The 16,163-nt window shown below is 52.7% G+C and overlaps 1 protein-coding gene across 1 annotated transcript in view; it reads left to right on the plus strand.

Moving 5' to 3' along the window:
* Positions 1-11,702: 11,702 nt before the first annotated feature.
* LOC121284614 (protein FAM171B) overlaps positions 11,703-16,163 on the plus strand; it is a 57,816-nt gene continuing 53,355 nt past the window's right edge. The window contains exon 1 of the mRNA XM_041200127.1: positions 11,703-12,027. Within this exon, the coding sequence (XP_041056061.1) occupies positions 11,841-12,027 (187 nt within the window). The 5' untranslated portion in view covers positions 11,703-11,840. The remainder of the gene's footprint in view (positions 12,028-16,163) is intronic.

Below are 16,163 nucleotides of genomic sequence, written 5' to 3' on the forward strand. Positions count from 1 at the left end.
GAAGGGAGGGTGAGGAAGAGGGAGGGAGGGAAGGAGGGTAAGGAAGAGGGAGGGAGGGTGACAAAGAGGAGGAAGGGCGGGTGAGGAAGAGGGAGGGAGGGAGGGACGTGGTGGAAGAGGGAGGGCAAGAGGGGGACGGAGGGAGGGGGAGTAAGAGGAAGGGATGGAGTGAGTGAGGTGGTGGAAGAGTGCGGGACAGAGGGAGGGGGAGGAATAGGGCGAGGGATGGGGGAGGGGGTGGGGAGGAAGGGGGAGGGAGGGGGAGGAAGGGTGCAGGAGGGAGGGGGAGTGTGTGGGAGGAAGAGGGAGGGTGGTGGAGAAGGAGGGAAGGAGGAGGAGTAAAAGAGAGGTAGTGGGAAGAAGATGGAGGGAGGGGGAGGAAGCAGGAGGCAGGGGAGGGGATGAGGGTGGAGAGGGTTGGGGGAAGGAGGGGGAGGGAGGGTAGAGGGAGGGGTAGGGAGGGGGAGGGAGAGGGAAGGGGAGGAAGAGGGAGGGAGGGGGTGAAGAGGGAGGGAGGGGGAGGAAGCGGGAGGGCGGGGAGGAAGAGGGAGGGAGGGAGGGAGTGGGAGGAAGAGGGAGGGAGAGGAAGAAAAATAGGGAGGGAGGGAGAGGAAGAGGGAGGGATGGAGGGAGGGGGAGGAAGAGGGAGGGAGCAAGGGGGAGGAAGATGGAGGTAGAGAGGGGGAGGAAGAGAGAGGGAGGGGGTGCGAGGGGGAGGGAGAGGGAGGAAGAGGGATGGAGCGGGAGGAAGAGGGAAGGAGGGTGGAAGAGGGAAGGAGGGTGGGGGAGGATGAGGGGGAGGGAGGGTGAGGAAGAGGGAGGGAGGGAGGGAGGGAGGGGGAGGAAGAGGTAGGGAGGGGGAGAAAGAGGGGGAAGAGGGAGGGAGTGAGGGGAAGTGGGAGGAAGGGGGAGGAAGAGGGAGGGAGGGGTGGAAGAGAGAGGGAGGGGGAGGAAGAGGGAAGGAGGATGGAAGAGGGAGGGAGGAGGAGGAAGAAGGAAGGAGGGCGGAAGAGGGAGGGAGGGAGGTGGAGGAAGGAGGGAGGGAGCGGGAGGTAGAGGGAGGGTGGAGGAAGAGGGAGGGGACGGTAGAGGGAGGGGGAGGAACAGGGAGGGAGGGTGAGGGAAGGGGAGGGAGGGGAGGAGGCAGGAGGTGGGAGAAGGAGGGAGGGGGTGGGAAGTGAGGGAGGGGGAGTGAGAGGGCGGGAGGGGGAGGAAGAGGGAGGCAGGTGGAAGAGGGAGGGAGGGGGAGGAGGGATGGGGAGGGAGGATGGGGAGGAGAGAGAGGGGGAGGGGGAGGGTGAAGATGGAGGGAGGGGAGGAGGGAGGGCGGGTGAGGGGGGAGGAAGAGGGTGACAGGCGCAGGTAGAGGGAGGGAGGTGGAGGAAGAGGGAGGGAGGGGTGAGGGGAGGGGAGGGGAGGGAGGATGAGGGCGGGAGAGCGGGGAGGAGGAGGAAGAGGGAGGAGCGAGGGGGAACGGTGGAGAGGAGGAGGTGGACGGTGGAGGGGAAGAGGGATGAGGACAGGAGGGGTGAGGAGATGGGTAGGGTGGGGAGAGTCTGGAGGGCGGGTGGGAAGGGGGTGGGGGGGAGGGAAGGGGAGGTAGAGGGAGGAAGGGAGTGGGAAGAAGAGGGAGGGTGTGGGAGGAAGGAGGAGTGTGGTGGAGGAAGAGGCCTGGAGGGGGAGGAAGAGGGCGGGGCGGGGAGGAAGAGGGCGGGATGGGGAGGAAGAGGGAGAGATGGAGAGGAAGAGGGAGGGAGGGGTGGAAGAGAGAGGGAAGGGGAGGAAGAGGGAGGGAGTGAGGGGAAGTGGGAAGGTGGGGAAGAGGGAGGGAGGGAGGGGGAGGAAGAGGGAGGAAGGGAGAGAAGGGGAGGGGGAGGAAGAGTGAGGGATGGAGGAAGAAGGAGGGAGGGGAAGAGAGAGGGAAGGGAGGAAGAGGGAGGGAGTGAGGGAGAGGAATAGGGAGGGAGGTGGAGGAAGAGGGAGGGGTGATGGGAGGCGGAGGAAAGGGGAGGGAAGGTAGGGGAAGGAGGGACTGGGGAATGGGAGGGCGGGGGAGAGGGGGAGGGTGGGGGGAGGGGGAGTGGAGGACGGGGAGGGAGTGTGAGGATGGAGAGGGAGGGGCAGTGGCTGTGAGGGGAGGGGAGAGGGAGGGAAGGAGAGGGAGAGGGGTGGAGGGGGAGGAGCGAGGGGGAGGGGAGGAGGGGAGATGGGGAGGGGAGGAGGTGTGAGTGGGGTTGGGAGGGCAGCGAGGAGGGGGGAGGGTGGGGAGGAGGTGTGTAGGGAAGGGGAGGTACAAGGAGGAAGGGAGGGGTAGGAAGATGGAGGGCGTGGGAGGAAGAGGGAGTGTGGTGGAAAAGAGGGCGTGAGGGGGAGGAAGAGGGCGGGAGGGGGAGGAAGAGGGCGGGAGGCAGGGGGAGGAAGAGGGAGGGAGGGAGGAAGAGGGAAGGAGTGTGGAAGAGGGGAGGGTGGAAGAGGGCAGGAGGGAGGAAGAGGGAGGGAGGGAGGGGGAGGAAGAGGGAGGGAGTGAGGGGAACTGGGAGGGAGGGGGAGGAAGAGGGAGGGAGGGGTGGAAGAGAGAGGGAGGGGGAGGAAGAGGGAAGGAGGATGGAAGAGGGAGGGAGGAGGAGGAAGAAGGAAGGAGGGTGGAAGAGGGAGGGAGGGAGGCGGAGGAAGGGGGAGGAAGGGTGAGGTAGAGGGAGAGTGGGAGGGAGGAAGAGGGAGGGAGGGAGGTGGAGGAAGGAGGGAGGGAGCGGGAGGTAGAGGGAGGGGGAGGAAGAGGGAGGGGATGATAGAGGGAGGGGGAGGAACAGGGAGGGAGGGTGAGGGAGGGGTGAGGGAGGGGAGGAGGTGGGAGAAGGAGGGAGGGGAGGGAAGTGATGGAGGGGGAGGAAGAGGGAGGGATGGGAAGAAGGAGGGAAAGTGGGAGGGAGGGATAGGAAGATGGAAGGAGGGGGAGGAAGAGGGATGGAGGGAGGGGAAGGTAGAGGGAGGGAGGGGGAGGAACAGGGAGGGAGCGTGAGTGAGGGGGGGAGGGGAGGGGGCAGTGGGATGGCAGGAGGGGGAGGGGGAGGAAGAGAGAGGGAGGGGAACGAAGAGGGAGGCAGGCGGAAGAGGGAGGGAGGGGGAGGGGAGGGGAGGAAAGAGAGGGGGAAGGGGAGGGAGGATGGGGGAGGAGAGCAAGGGGGAGAGTGGATGGGGAGGGAGGGGGAGCAGTGGGTGGCAGGCAGAGGTAGAGGGAGGGAGGTGGTGGAAGAGGGATGGAGGGGGAGGAAGAGCGAGGGAGAGGGAGGAAGAGCGAGGGAGGGAGGGGGAGGGGGAAGACTGAGGGAGGAAAGGGGAGGTAGGAGGGAGGCAGAAGGAGGTGGAGGGAGGGGGAGGGAGGGGATGGGGAGGGAGATATGGGAGGAAGAGGGAGTGAGGGGGAGGAAGAGGAAGGCGGAAGGGGAGGAAGAGCGAGGGAGGGAGGGGGAGGAAGAGTGAGGGAGGGAGTGGAGGGGAGAGGGGGAGGAGTAGGGAGGGATGGAGGGAGAGGAACAGGGAGGGAGGAAAGGAGGTGGAGGAAGAGGGAGGGAGGGAGCGAGGTGGAGGGGAGGGGGAGGGGACGGGTGGGAGGGAGGGAGGATAGGTACGGTAGAGCGGGGAGGGGGGGAGAGGGGGAGGAGGAGGGAGGTGGAGGGACAGGAAGGGGCGGAGGAAGGTGAGGGGGAGGGGAAGGAAGGGAGGTAGGGGAAGTGGAAGGGGGCGGGAGGGGGAGAGGGGAGCAGTAGTTGTAGGGAAGGGCGGTGGGGGAGGAGGGGGGAGTGTGAAGGACGGGAGTGAGGGAGTAGATGAGGGGAGGGAGGAAACTGGAGGAGGGGAGGGAGGGAGTGTGAAGGAGGAGAGCGGAGGGAGGGGGAGGAGGGGGGAGGAGCGGGAAAGCAGGGGGAGGGAGGGAAGGAGGAGGGAGGGTGGGAGGGGGAGGGGAGGATGGGGAGGGAGTGTGAGGATGGGGAGGAAGGGGCAGTGGGTGGGAGGGGAGGTGGAGGGAGGGTAGGAGGGGGAGAGGGGGAGTGGAGGAGGGGGAGGAGCGAAGGGGAGGGGAGGAGGTGAGGAGGGGAGATGGGGGGATGGGCGGAGTTGTGAGTTGGGGTGGGAGGGTGGGAGGGTGGGGAGGATGGGTGAGGGGGGCGGAAGGGGGAGGAAGAGGGAGGGTGGGGGAGGAAGAGGGCAGGAGGGGGAGGAAGAGGGAGGGTGGGGGAGGAAGAGGGCAGGAGGGGGAGGAAGAGGGCAGGAGGGGGAGGAAGAGGGCGGGAGGGGAGGAAGAGGGAGGGAGGGAGGGGGAGTAAGAGGGAGGGTGGGAGGGGCGGGAAGAGGGAGGGAGGGTAGGGGAGGAGGGGTAAGGGGCTGGGAGGGCGGGGAGGAGTGGTGAGGGGTGTTGGGAGGATGGGCAGAGGGCTGGGAGGGGTGAGGGAATGGTGAGGTGCAGGGAGGAAGGGAGGGGGAGGAAGAGAGGGGAGGAAGAGGGATGGTGGGAGGGGGAGGAAGAGGGAGGCAGGCAGTGGAAGAGGGAAGAGGAGGGAGGGGCAGAGGAGGGATGGGAGGAAGAGGGAGGGGAGGGTAGGGAGAGGGAGGGACGAGAAGGAGGGGAGGAAGGTGGGGGTGAGGGAAGGGAGGGGCGATAGGAGAAGGGGAAGAGGTAGGGAGGGGGAGAGCGGGGAGGGGAGCAGTGGGTGGAGGGTGGGGGGTGTGAGTGTGGGGAGGAGGGGTGATGGGTCTGGGAGGGCAGGGAGGAGGGGTGAGGGGTGTGGGAGGGTGGGGAGGAGGGATGAGTGGGTGGAAGGGCGGGGAGGAGGGGTGAGGGGGGTTGGGAGGGCAGGGAGGAGGGCTGAGGGGGGTTGGGAGGGCAGGGAGGAGGGGTGGGGGGGGTTGGGAGGGCAGGGAGGAGGGCTGAGGGGGGTTGGGAGGGCAAGGAGGAGGGGTGGAGGGGGTTGGGAGGGCGGGGAGGGACAGGAAGGGGCAGAGGAAGGTGAGGGGGGAGGGGAGAGAAGGGAGGTAGGGGAAGTGGAATGGGGAGGGATGGGGAGAGGGGAGCAGTAGGTGTAGGGAAGGGCAGTGGGGGAGGAGGGGGGAGGACAGGAGTGAGGGACTAGATGAGGGATGGGAGGAAAGTGGAGGAAGGGAGGGAGGGAGGGTGAGGAGAGGGTGAGGGAGGGGAGGAGTGTGGAGACAGGAGGAGGAGGGGAGGGAGGGCCTGGGAAGGAGGAGGGCGGAGGGAGGGGGAGGAGGGGAGGCAAGGGGCAGGAGGGGGAGGGGGAGGAGCGGGAAAGCATGGGGAGGGAGTGAAGGAGGAGGGAGGGTGGGAGAGGGTGGAGGGCGGGGGAGGGGGAGAGGAAGCAAAGGGCAGGGAGAGTAGGTGGGAGGAGGGAGTGAGGAAGGGGAGGGCAGGGGGAGAGGGGGAGGGTGGGGGAGTGGGAGGGGAGGACAGCGAGGGAGTGTGAGGATGGGGTGGAAGGGGCAGTGGGTGGGAGGGGAGGTGGAGGGAGGGTAGGAGGGGGAGAGGGGGAGTGGAGGAGGGGGAGGAGCGAAGGAGAGGGGAGGAGGTGAGGAGGGGAGATGGGGGGAGTGGAGGAGCTGTGAGTTGGGGTGGGAGGGCGGGGAGGAGGGGTGAGTGGGATGGGAGGGTGGGGGGGGTGAGGGAGGGGGAGGGAGGAAGAGGGCGGGAGTGGGAAGAAGAGGGTGGGAGGGGGAGGAAGAGGGCGGGAGGGAGGGGGAGGAAGAGGGAGGGAGGGTGGGGGAGGAGGGGTAAGGGGGGCTGGAGGGCGGGGAGGAGTGGTGAGTGGGATGGGAGGGAGGGGCGGAGTGGTGAGGGGGTGGGTGGGCGGGGAGGTGTGGTGAGGGGGGTGGGAGGGCGGGGAGGAGTGGTGAGTGGGATGGGAGGGAGGGGCGGAGTGGTGAGGGGGGTGGGTGGGCGGGGAGGTGTGGTGAGGGGGGTGGGAGGGCGGGGAGGAGTGGTGATGGGGGGTGGGAGTGCGGGGAGCAGTGGTGAGGGGTGGTGGGAGGATGGGGAGAGGGCTGGGAGGGGGGAGGGAAGGGGGAGGTGCAGGGAGGAAGGGAGGGGAGGAAGAGGGGGAGGAAGAGGGATGGAGGGAGGGGAAGAGGGAGGGAGGGGAATAGGGAGGAAGGGGGTGTGGGAGGGGGAGGAAGAGGGATGGAGGGGGAGGGGGAGGAAGAGGGAGGGAGGGAGGGGGAGGAAGATTGAGGCAGGGAGGGGGAGGAAATCATGTTATGCATGATTTAGAGGTTACAAAGAAAAACTTAAAACAAGTTTATCAAATCAAATTTTTTAAGGAGTCTGCTTTTCCTAAAGTTAGCTCAGTTTTCAGACATTTGGCGCTATGGAAATTCGGAAATATGTGGCATAAATTCTATGATTATTTTTGGTGTCCAATTGATGACAATGATGCATGTTATGTTATTTGTAACGTTAAATGATTGCTTTTGAGCATAATTATGTCAAATAATGGCTAAATAATTGCTTTTGAGTGCAATTGATGTCAATTGTGTGCCAATGAATGCTGTTGAATGCAAATGATGTTAAAATGTTCGGGTAGTGCAGGATTATCACTTTTCCCACATAAGCATTTTTCATGTCATAAGACAAGTTAAACATTCCTCTCATGATACTTCAAGCCATGCTGTTCATATTGGAAAGCCTATTGCACCATGATACTGTTAAATTTTGACTGTTAATGCTTTAACTCTCTTCAAAGTCTAGCAATGGCTCATCGCCACTGGGACATCTCAATTAAACTGTGAACTTACAAACCCCACTGTGGGGCTTGGCCTAAATAGCCAAGTGGTTATGGTACTGGGTTTGTAACCCCAAGATCAAGAGTTCAAATCTCACAATGGCAAACTATGAAACAATGTAACTTTATCTGAAAAAACAGATGGAAACGTGTTTGTACTCGAAAGAGTTACAAATGAGGTGTTAATAGTGTAACAGCTTCATCCTTAACCCTTTGGCCCGGAGTGCGCCGGAAAGCTCGACTCCCCTATAAGTCTGGGGGGGCTGACCGGTGCACTCGACGGTCTTTCTAGGGGCAAAACCCCGGGACTAGACGGGCTGACCGTGGAGTTCTTCAGGGCGTTCTGGGACGTCTTGGGGAGCGACTTCGCGGAGGTCCTGGGGGAGAGCATTGCTACCGGGGAGATGCCCCTTTCGTGGCGCAGGGCCGTGATTGCCCTGCTGCCGAAGAAGGGGGATCTCCGCCTTCTTAAAAACTGGCGCCCGGTCTCCCTCCTCAGCACGGACTACAAAATCTTCGCCCGAGCCATGTCTTCTCGGCTCGGCACCGTGCTGGACCACATGATCCACCCTGACCAGTCCTACACCGTCCCGGACCGAACCATTTATGATAACATCCATCTGGTCCGGGACATCATCCACCATTCCCAGAGGGCTGGTCTGTCGAGCGCCTTCCTGTCTCTCGATCAGGAGAAGGCGTTCGACAGGGTGGATCACGAATACTTACTCGGAACTCTGCGAGCTTTCGGGTTCGGGACGCATTTAATAAAAAAAAATGCTTGGCCTAAATAGCCAAGTGGTTATGGTACTGGGTTTGTAACCCTGAGATCAAGAGTTCAAATCTCACAATGGCAAACTGTGAAACATGTAACTTCATCTGAAACAGATGGAAACAGGTTTGTACTCGAAAGAGTATCAAGAGTTCAAATCTCACAATGGCAAACTATGAAACAATATAACTTTATCTGAAAAAACAGATGGAAACGTGTTTGTACTCGAAAGAGTTACAAATGAGGTGTTAATAGTGTAACAGCTTCATCCTTAACCCTTTCCAAGTTGGCCATTAACAGGTCCAGGCAGCAGGCGATCGACGGGGGAGTCCCGCCCGATTGTTTGTCCCTCTTCCGCGGCTACGTTCGCTGCCGGATGTCCCTGGAGAAGGAGCACGCGGTGTCTGCTGGCACTCTCGAGGCCTTCCGTGCTCGGTGGGCACCGCGGGGAATGGGGTGTTTTGTTGACCCCTTTAATCACATTTTGATTTAAAGTTTGTAAGTTTCCTTTAAACTTTGTTCTTGGTTTTACAGCTGACCTGAATTAGGGGCTGTGCCTGATTTATCCCAATTTTGTTGATTTGGTTTTCATTTAAAAGATTATCAAGAGTTCAAATCTCACAATGGCAAACTATGAAACAATGTAACTTTATCTGAAAAAGCAGATGGAAACGTGTTTGTACTCGAAAGAGTTACAAATGAGGTGTTAATAGTGTAACAGCTTCATCCTTAACCCTTTCCGAGGGGACTGGGGTGTTTTGTTGACCCCTTTAAGCACATTTTGATTTAAAGTTTGTAAGTTTCCTTTAAAACTTTGTTCTTGGTTTTACAGCTGACCTGAATTAGGGGCTGTGCCTGATTTTTCCCAATTTTGTTGATTTGGTTTTCATTTAAAAGATTATCAAGAGTTCAAATCTCACAATGGCAAACTATGAAACAATGTAACTTCATCTGAAACAGATGGAAACAGGTTTACTCAAAAGAGTATCAAGAGTTCAAATCTCACAATGGCAAACTAGGAAACAATGTAACTTCATCTGAAACAGATGGAAATAGGTTTGTACTCTTTATGCTTGGCCTAAATAGCCAAGTGGTTATGGTACTGGGTTTGTAACCCCAAGATCAAAAGTTCAAATCTCTCAATGGCAAACTATGAAACAATGTAACTTCATCTGATATAGATAGAAATGGGTTAGTACTCGAAAGAGTTACAACTCCAATCACATTGCCTGATACATCAAGAGTTCAAATCTCACAAGGGCAAACTATGAAACACTGTAACTTCATCTGAAACAGATGGAAACAGGTTTACTCAAAAGAGTATCAAGAGTTCAAATCTCACAATGGCAAACAATGTAACTTCATCTGAAACAGATCGAAACAGGTTTGTACTCAAAAGAGTTACAAGCCCCACTGTGACAATGAAAGGTTGTGGAATCAGTCATGCAGTACTAATCCTATAATAATAGTTCTCAGGCTTATGTGGACAGACAGCTAATGAAATTGCAAGTAGTAACAGCTGGCTGATTTTATAAAAAAATTAAAGGGCAGTATATTTAAATATCTTGACAGTTCCAATGTGCTAATCCACTTTTTACGCACATTCATGGCTACTTTCAACAATCACAAAGGGCATCTTACTTCTCCCAAAGGGTACTTGACCTGTCCCAAAGAGGTCTGTGACCTATGTAAAGGGATACCTTTACTTCTCCAAATGGCTCCGACAGTGTTAGACCTTTTGGTCAAATATTTTAAAGCCCACAGTTGTGTTTTGCACATCACACTAAAAACAAAATTGGATCTGTTCGAAGGCAGCTACACAGTTACATGTACAGCTGCCTCCGTGAACCGCGAATGTACAAACAATAACCCCACCCCCCCTCCCCCAGTGAAAATGGTGGGTGCTGGGGTCAGGGGTGGGACTTCTGTTATTGGGGCTCCAGCACCTTTTCTGGCTAAGTCTGAGACCTCTTCCGTCCCTGCGAAAATTTGAGCCAAAGTGAGCTGTTTACCAAGAAGGGCAAATATTAGCTTTGGTTTTCTGAGTTAACAAGAATTTGCATTTACATAGCACCTTTAATATTGTAACATGTCCCAAGGCACATCACAGGAGTGTTATCAAACAAAATTTGACACTGGGCCTTAAAGGATGCCTGTAGAGGAGAGCAAAGATTTCATCAAAGAGGTGGATTTTAAGCAGCAACTTAGAGGAGAGGTGACAAGGTTTTGGGAGGGAATTCTAGAGCTCAGGAACTAGGCAGCTGAAGACAAGCTGCCAATTGTGGATATCCAAGAGACCAGAATTGGAGGGGTACAAAGGCCTTGGAGGGCTGTTAGATTGGAGAGGTTACAGAAAGGAGGAATAAGTGATTTTAAATGCAGGATAAGAATTTTAAAGTCATTGCCGGATCAGGAGCCAATACAGGTCAATGAGCACAGAGTGATGGGTAAACAAGACTTGGTGTGAATTAAAATAGGGCAGCAGAGTTTTGGATAAGCTCAAGCTTAGAGAGACAAAGTTGGGAGATTGAGCAGGAGTGCGTTGGTATAGCCAAATCTGGAAGTACAAAGGCATGGGATGAGCCTTTCACAGCAGATGAGCTGAGGCAGGGGAAGAGATGGATGGACCATGTTACCAATGTGGAAGTAGGTAATCTTGGTGATGGGAACATGGAATTAGTAATACAAACAGATCAGCCATGATCTTATGGCATAGCAGAGCAGGTTCAATGGGCCAAATGTTTTTTTTTGCAAAAATATACTTTATTCATAAATCTTCAACAACATTTCAAACCATTTCAAAATCACCATCACAAAAGTACAGTCAGGTTCAACTTTTACAACATGAATCACAAGGTGTATCAGTACAAACAATGAATATTACAATCATTGGCAGACATTCATTTTGAGATGTACATCCCGAGGGGCTCTTTACAGTTCCCAGCCCCTCAGTGCACTGTGGCAGAAAGTTCTTAGACAGCGACGCTTCCCCATTGCGCCTTTGCAGCGGCTGCCCCAAGCTTTAGTGTGTCCCTCAGCACGTAGTCCTGGACCTTAGAATGTGCCAGTCTGCAACACTCGGTCAGGGACAGCTCTTTGTGCTGGAAGACCAACAAGTTACGGGCAGACCAAAGAGCGTCTTTTACCGAGTTGATGATCCTCCAGCTGCAGTTGATGTTTATCTCGGTGTGTGTCCCTAGGAACAGCCCGTAGAGCACAGAGTCCTGTGTCACAGAACTGCTCAGGACGAACCTCGACAGAAACCACTGCATCTCTCTCCAGACCTTCTTTGCAAAGGTACAATCTACAAGGAGGTGAACAACAGTCTCTTCCCCACCACAGCCACCTCGAGGGCAACATGCCGAGGGGGTGAGACTCCTGGCGTGTAGGAAGGATCTGACAGGAAGGGCCTTTCTCACCACCGGCCAAGCTACGTCTTGGTGCTTGTCGGCAAGTTCTGGCGATGAGGCATTCTGCCAAATGACTTTGTCAGTCTGCTTGGGGAACCATCCCACCGGGTCCACCCTCTCCTTTTCCCTCAGGGCCTTTAAGACGTTACGTGCCGACCACTGCCTGATGGACTTGTGGTCAAAGATGTTTCTCTGCATAAATTTTCCCACAAGGGACAGGTGGTACGGAACGGTCCAACTACTTGGAGCGTTCCGCGGCAGCGTGGCCAGACCCATTCCTCGCAACACCGGGGTCAGGTAGAACCTCAGCATGTAGTGACACTTGGTGTTTGCGTGCCGAGGGTCTACGCACCGCTTGATGCAGCCACACACAAAGGTGCCGAACGGTCTACTTCTCCTATTTCGTATGTTTGTATGAGTGATGTGGGATTGGAGGCTCATCACAGGCTCTAATGGGACTTCAGGCCTGGTTCAGTGAGGGCAATTGCCAGAGGTGGAAGGGGCGGAGCTAGTGGCGAATTATAAATTAAGCTGTTCAATGTAACAGTAAATCATTATGAAATTCAAAGAGTACGTAAAAGAAAATAAAAACGTAGAACTTGGTCAGCGCTGGTTTTGAATCCTCTGTCCCTCCTCGGTGGTCAGTATGGATGGTTTTTGAACAGGTGCTGCTGCATTTGTGGGAGTTTACATTGGAGGGCGCCAGCTCCTCCTCCACCCTCTGTTCCTGGAGAGAAATTTCCATCCGACGGCAATAAGGAGCGCACCGAGCAGCAGATAAACAAACATGGACATGTTGAACCGAATCCCCCCGCTCTTCCTGCCTCCGTGATGTACCATCTGTTCCCGTCGGACCAGAGCCACCGTTAAACCATGTTCTTGGCCATGCTCGGTTACCTGCTCATGTTCTTTCTCATTTTCTGTGACGGGCTGAACGGTTCCGTCGCAAACCAGCTGACGGTGAAGGCTGGCCTAGAGGCGCATCATAAAACCGGGAAACTGCACGGCAAACGTCAGCCGCGGCCGCCGGTGTTGGGGCAGCTCCCGGGGAAGAGCCCAGGTAAGGGTCCCGGGGATTGACTGACGGGGCTTGCGCCGCTCCCGGTCCCGGGGATTGACTGGCGGGGCTCGCGCCGCTCCCGGTCCCGGGGATTGACTGGCGGGGCTCGCGCCGCTCCCGGTCCCGGGGATTGACTGGCGGGGCTCGCGCCGCTCCCGGTCCCGGGGATTGACTGACGGGGCTCGCGCCGCTCCCGGTCCCCGGCATTGATTGACGGTGGCTCACCGGCAGCTGCAACGCTGTCAGATTCCGGCGCTTGTTACGATGACAACCTGTTATTCCGCTATAACTATTATCGCTGACGGTGAGAAGGAGCTTCCCTGAATAATCAATCCTTCGCATTTTTCGTATCCGCACATTTTCTTCTATTCCTGCTAAGTTTTGCATCCAGTACAACCCAGTGAACAGCAATCCAAAGCTTTTTGCGAGGGCCCAAACCAATATGTGATAGCACCTTGCGCCTTCGAACCTCGGTTGAATTTTTATACAAGCTTTATACACACAATAATACGCGTGTATGTGTGTGTGTATATATATATATAGAAATGATATTTTGCAATGGAGATTTTCGAATGCAAGGGTGACATATTAACACTAGAATTCTCGACCCAACATCGTTTGATGTGCACAAAATAAGCTTGTTTCGATGATGCTTTAATTCTGCCATTTAAGCAAATACTTTTGTTTGGTAAAGTACACGATTCTGATTTTTATTAACACTGGATGTTAATTATTTTCACGTTTCAAAAAAAATGAATATTTAAAAGCATAGCATGCACATACATGAAGATCCAGGTGCCTACTGTTAATAATACAGTTGCAAGCCCCCCCAGGATTCACTTTTGGCGGGAGGCTTATGGCTTGGGCTAGTGTGAAAAGGTCACGTGTAACTGGTGTTTATTGTATATTACCCTTAGGACCAGCCCAGAGTATTCAAGCCTTGATTGAGCATCACTATCTGACTATTTTTCATGATCGTTATTAGCCACTGTACTTTCTTATACACTTATACTTATACTTTCAGCATTAAAGGAGTCTTTTTTTTAAGTGTCTGCAGTTTTGCTAACCAGTTTGGTATTTTCAAAAGACAAGTGGAAAAAGGTTTATGCTATGCAGGTGGTGGACCAATATCAGACAGTTCCCCTTTGATGAATGGCAATTTATGTGATAGAAAGTGGGAGAAAAATGTCTGGAAGATTATTACCCTGCAGCAGATTCATAAAGGAAAGAGAATTGAAGTTGTGCTTGAACATTTGCCATGGTGTTTTTAATACTCAATTAAACCCATAACATGCGGATAGAACCTTGGTTTAGCGTAGCACCTCATCTGAAGGTTGCTACCTTTGACGTTGCAAGGAAGCATGATACATTCATTTATGTAACATCCTATTATGTTTCAAATATCCCAAAGTGCTTTAAAATGCAATGAATTACTCTGAAATGCTAGTGTTTGTTGTGTGCAAAATGAGTGTCGTGCTTGACTACATAACTGGTCCCACAAACCACATGGGATTGTCTCACACATCCTGAGCTATCATTGAATTTGGTAATGGTTTAGCATATATTATTGACTGGGGTAGTATTTGACATGTCAAAATTTACATTATAAATTGCTCAAAATAAATTGCAATTGTTTCTGTAATAAGCAAGATTAACTTTTAATAAACCAGCAATGAGTCATCACTAAAGTCAGTGAATAATTTTTGAAAAATCAATGCTTTTTTTAAAAAAGATTTCACTGTAACAGACTGGGAAAAAATACTGTGACATCTGTCATAGTAATTATTCTGGATTATATTAGTGTTGTACCAAATCTTGAAAGACAGATGGACAAAGGCTTTTCTATACCAGTGATTTCTTAAACCGAAAGGCTACTTAGTTCGAACCATTAAACCAAGGACGGTTTATCTGTGTGGAATTGGTAGGCAGCTGGTTGTCAGTCTCTGAATGCAGCTATCAGACTACTGCATCTAATAGGGGTAAAGCAGAAACTGGAAGGAAATGAATGTTTTTTGATAAAATTGTATTTTGATTTATACCCTCATTAAATTAAACTAGTCAGGACTGTCTCCCCCAAGTAAGGTGGACACTTAAGGATGTACACATACATATATAGATTGCTAAAATGTATCGGTATAATTTTAAGACACTATTTTTGGTCTCCAATATTTGGAGGAAATGCTGTACATAGGATATAAATGCTCCCATACCCAGTGGATGCATACGGCCAAGTGAGCATGTTGTCTCCTTTCTTCTCCCTCTTAAATTTGTAGTTTGAAATTGGGATTCGTTTTTTAAACTTAACAACATATTTAGAAAATTAATTTTACTCGATATTTTTCACAGATTCAGGACTTGCAGTGTGAGAAAGGTTAAGAGTGCTAACCTGCATTACTGATGTAATAATGCTTATAACTTTAACAAGCTATGGAACAGAAATTCACATATAACGATGTATTTACCTTCAAACTCATTGATGGCATATTAGTGATAGGATCACCTCATCAGAAAAGCCACTTTGAATGTGGGTGGGCGGAATATGCAGTACTTGTGCACTCTGATAAATATAAGACCATAAGACATAGGAACAGAAGTAGGCCATTCAGCCCACTGAGTCTGCTCCACCATTCAGTGAGATCATGGCTGATCTGATAATCCTCAACTCCACTTTCCTGCCTTTTCCCCATAGCCCTTGATTCCTTTACTGATTAAAAATCTGTCTATCTCAGCCTTGAATACACTTAATGACCCAGCCTTTACAGCCCTCTGCGGCAAAGAGTTCCATAGATTCACTATCCTCTATGAGAAGAAATTCCTCCTCACCTCTGTCTTAAATGGGCAACCCCTTACTCTGAGATTATGCCCTCTGGTCCTAAACTCTCCCACAAGGGAAAACAACCTCTCAGCATCTACCCTGCCAAGCCACCAAAGAATCTTATATATTTCAGTAAGGCTGCCTCTCATTCTTCTAAACTCCAATGAGTACAGGCCCAACTTTCTCAACCTCTCCTCATAAGAGAATCCCTCCATACCCAGGATCAACCCAGTGAGCCTTCTCTGGACTGCCTCCAATGCTAGTATATCTTTCCTTAGAAAAGGGGACCAAAACTGTTCACAGTATTCTAGGTGTGGTCCAACTAGTGCCTTGTATAGTTTTAGCAAGACTTCCCTATTTTTATACTCTATTCCCTTTGAAATAAAGGCCAACATTCCATTTGCCTTCCCTATTACCTTGTATGTTACTTTTTGGGATTCATGCATGAGGACTCCCAAATCCTTCTGTGCAGTAGCTTTCTGCAGTCTTTCTCCACGTAAATAATATTTAGCTCCAATATTCTTCCTGCCAAAATGCATAATCTCACATTTTCCCACATTATATTCCATCTGCCAAGCTTTTGCCCACTCAATTAACCTATCTGTATCCCTCTGTAGACTCTGTGTCATCCTCACCACTTGCCTTCCCATCTATTTTTGTGTCATCCGCAAACTCGGCGATAGTACATTCACTTCCCTCATCTAAGTCATTAATGTACGTTGTAAATAATTGTGGCCCCAGTACTGATCTCTGTGGCACTCCACTAGTTACATGCCATCCTGAAAATTCCCCCCTTATCCCAACTCTCTGGGCAGAATTTTACAACAGCAGGGATTTTACATTCTCGCTGTCATCCATGGCATTTATAATGGCCCGCTGCATTTTACGGCCCCGTCTCTGCCCTCTGTCTTTTATTAGTTAGCCAATCCACTATCAATGTTAATACACTACCCCCAACACCATAGGCTTTTACCTTAAGTAACCTTATGTACGGTACCTTATCGAATGCCTTTTGGAAATCCAAATATATTACATTTATTGGTTCCCCTTTCTCTATCCTGCTTGTTACCTCCTCAAAGAATTCTAATAAATTTGTCAGGCATGATTTCCCCTTCATGAAGCCATGCTGACTCTGCTTGATTATATTATGCATTTCTAAATGCTCAGCTATTACATTCTTTATAACAGACTCTAACATTTCCAAATGACGGATGTTAAGCTAACAGGCCTATAGTTACCTGTTTTTCGTCTCCCTTTTTGAATAAGGGCATTGCATTGGCAGTTTTCCAATCTTTTGGGACTTTTCCAGAATCTAAGGATC

Source organism: Carcharodon carcharias, chromosome 12 (assembly GCF_017639515.1).
Source record: "Carcharodon carcharias isolate sCarCar2 chromosome 12, sCarCar2.pri, whole genome shotgun sequence".
In the NCBI taxonomy this organism is placed as follows: Eukaryota; Metazoa; Chordata; class Chondrichthyes; order Lamniformes; family Lamnidae; genus Carcharodon; species Carcharodon carcharias.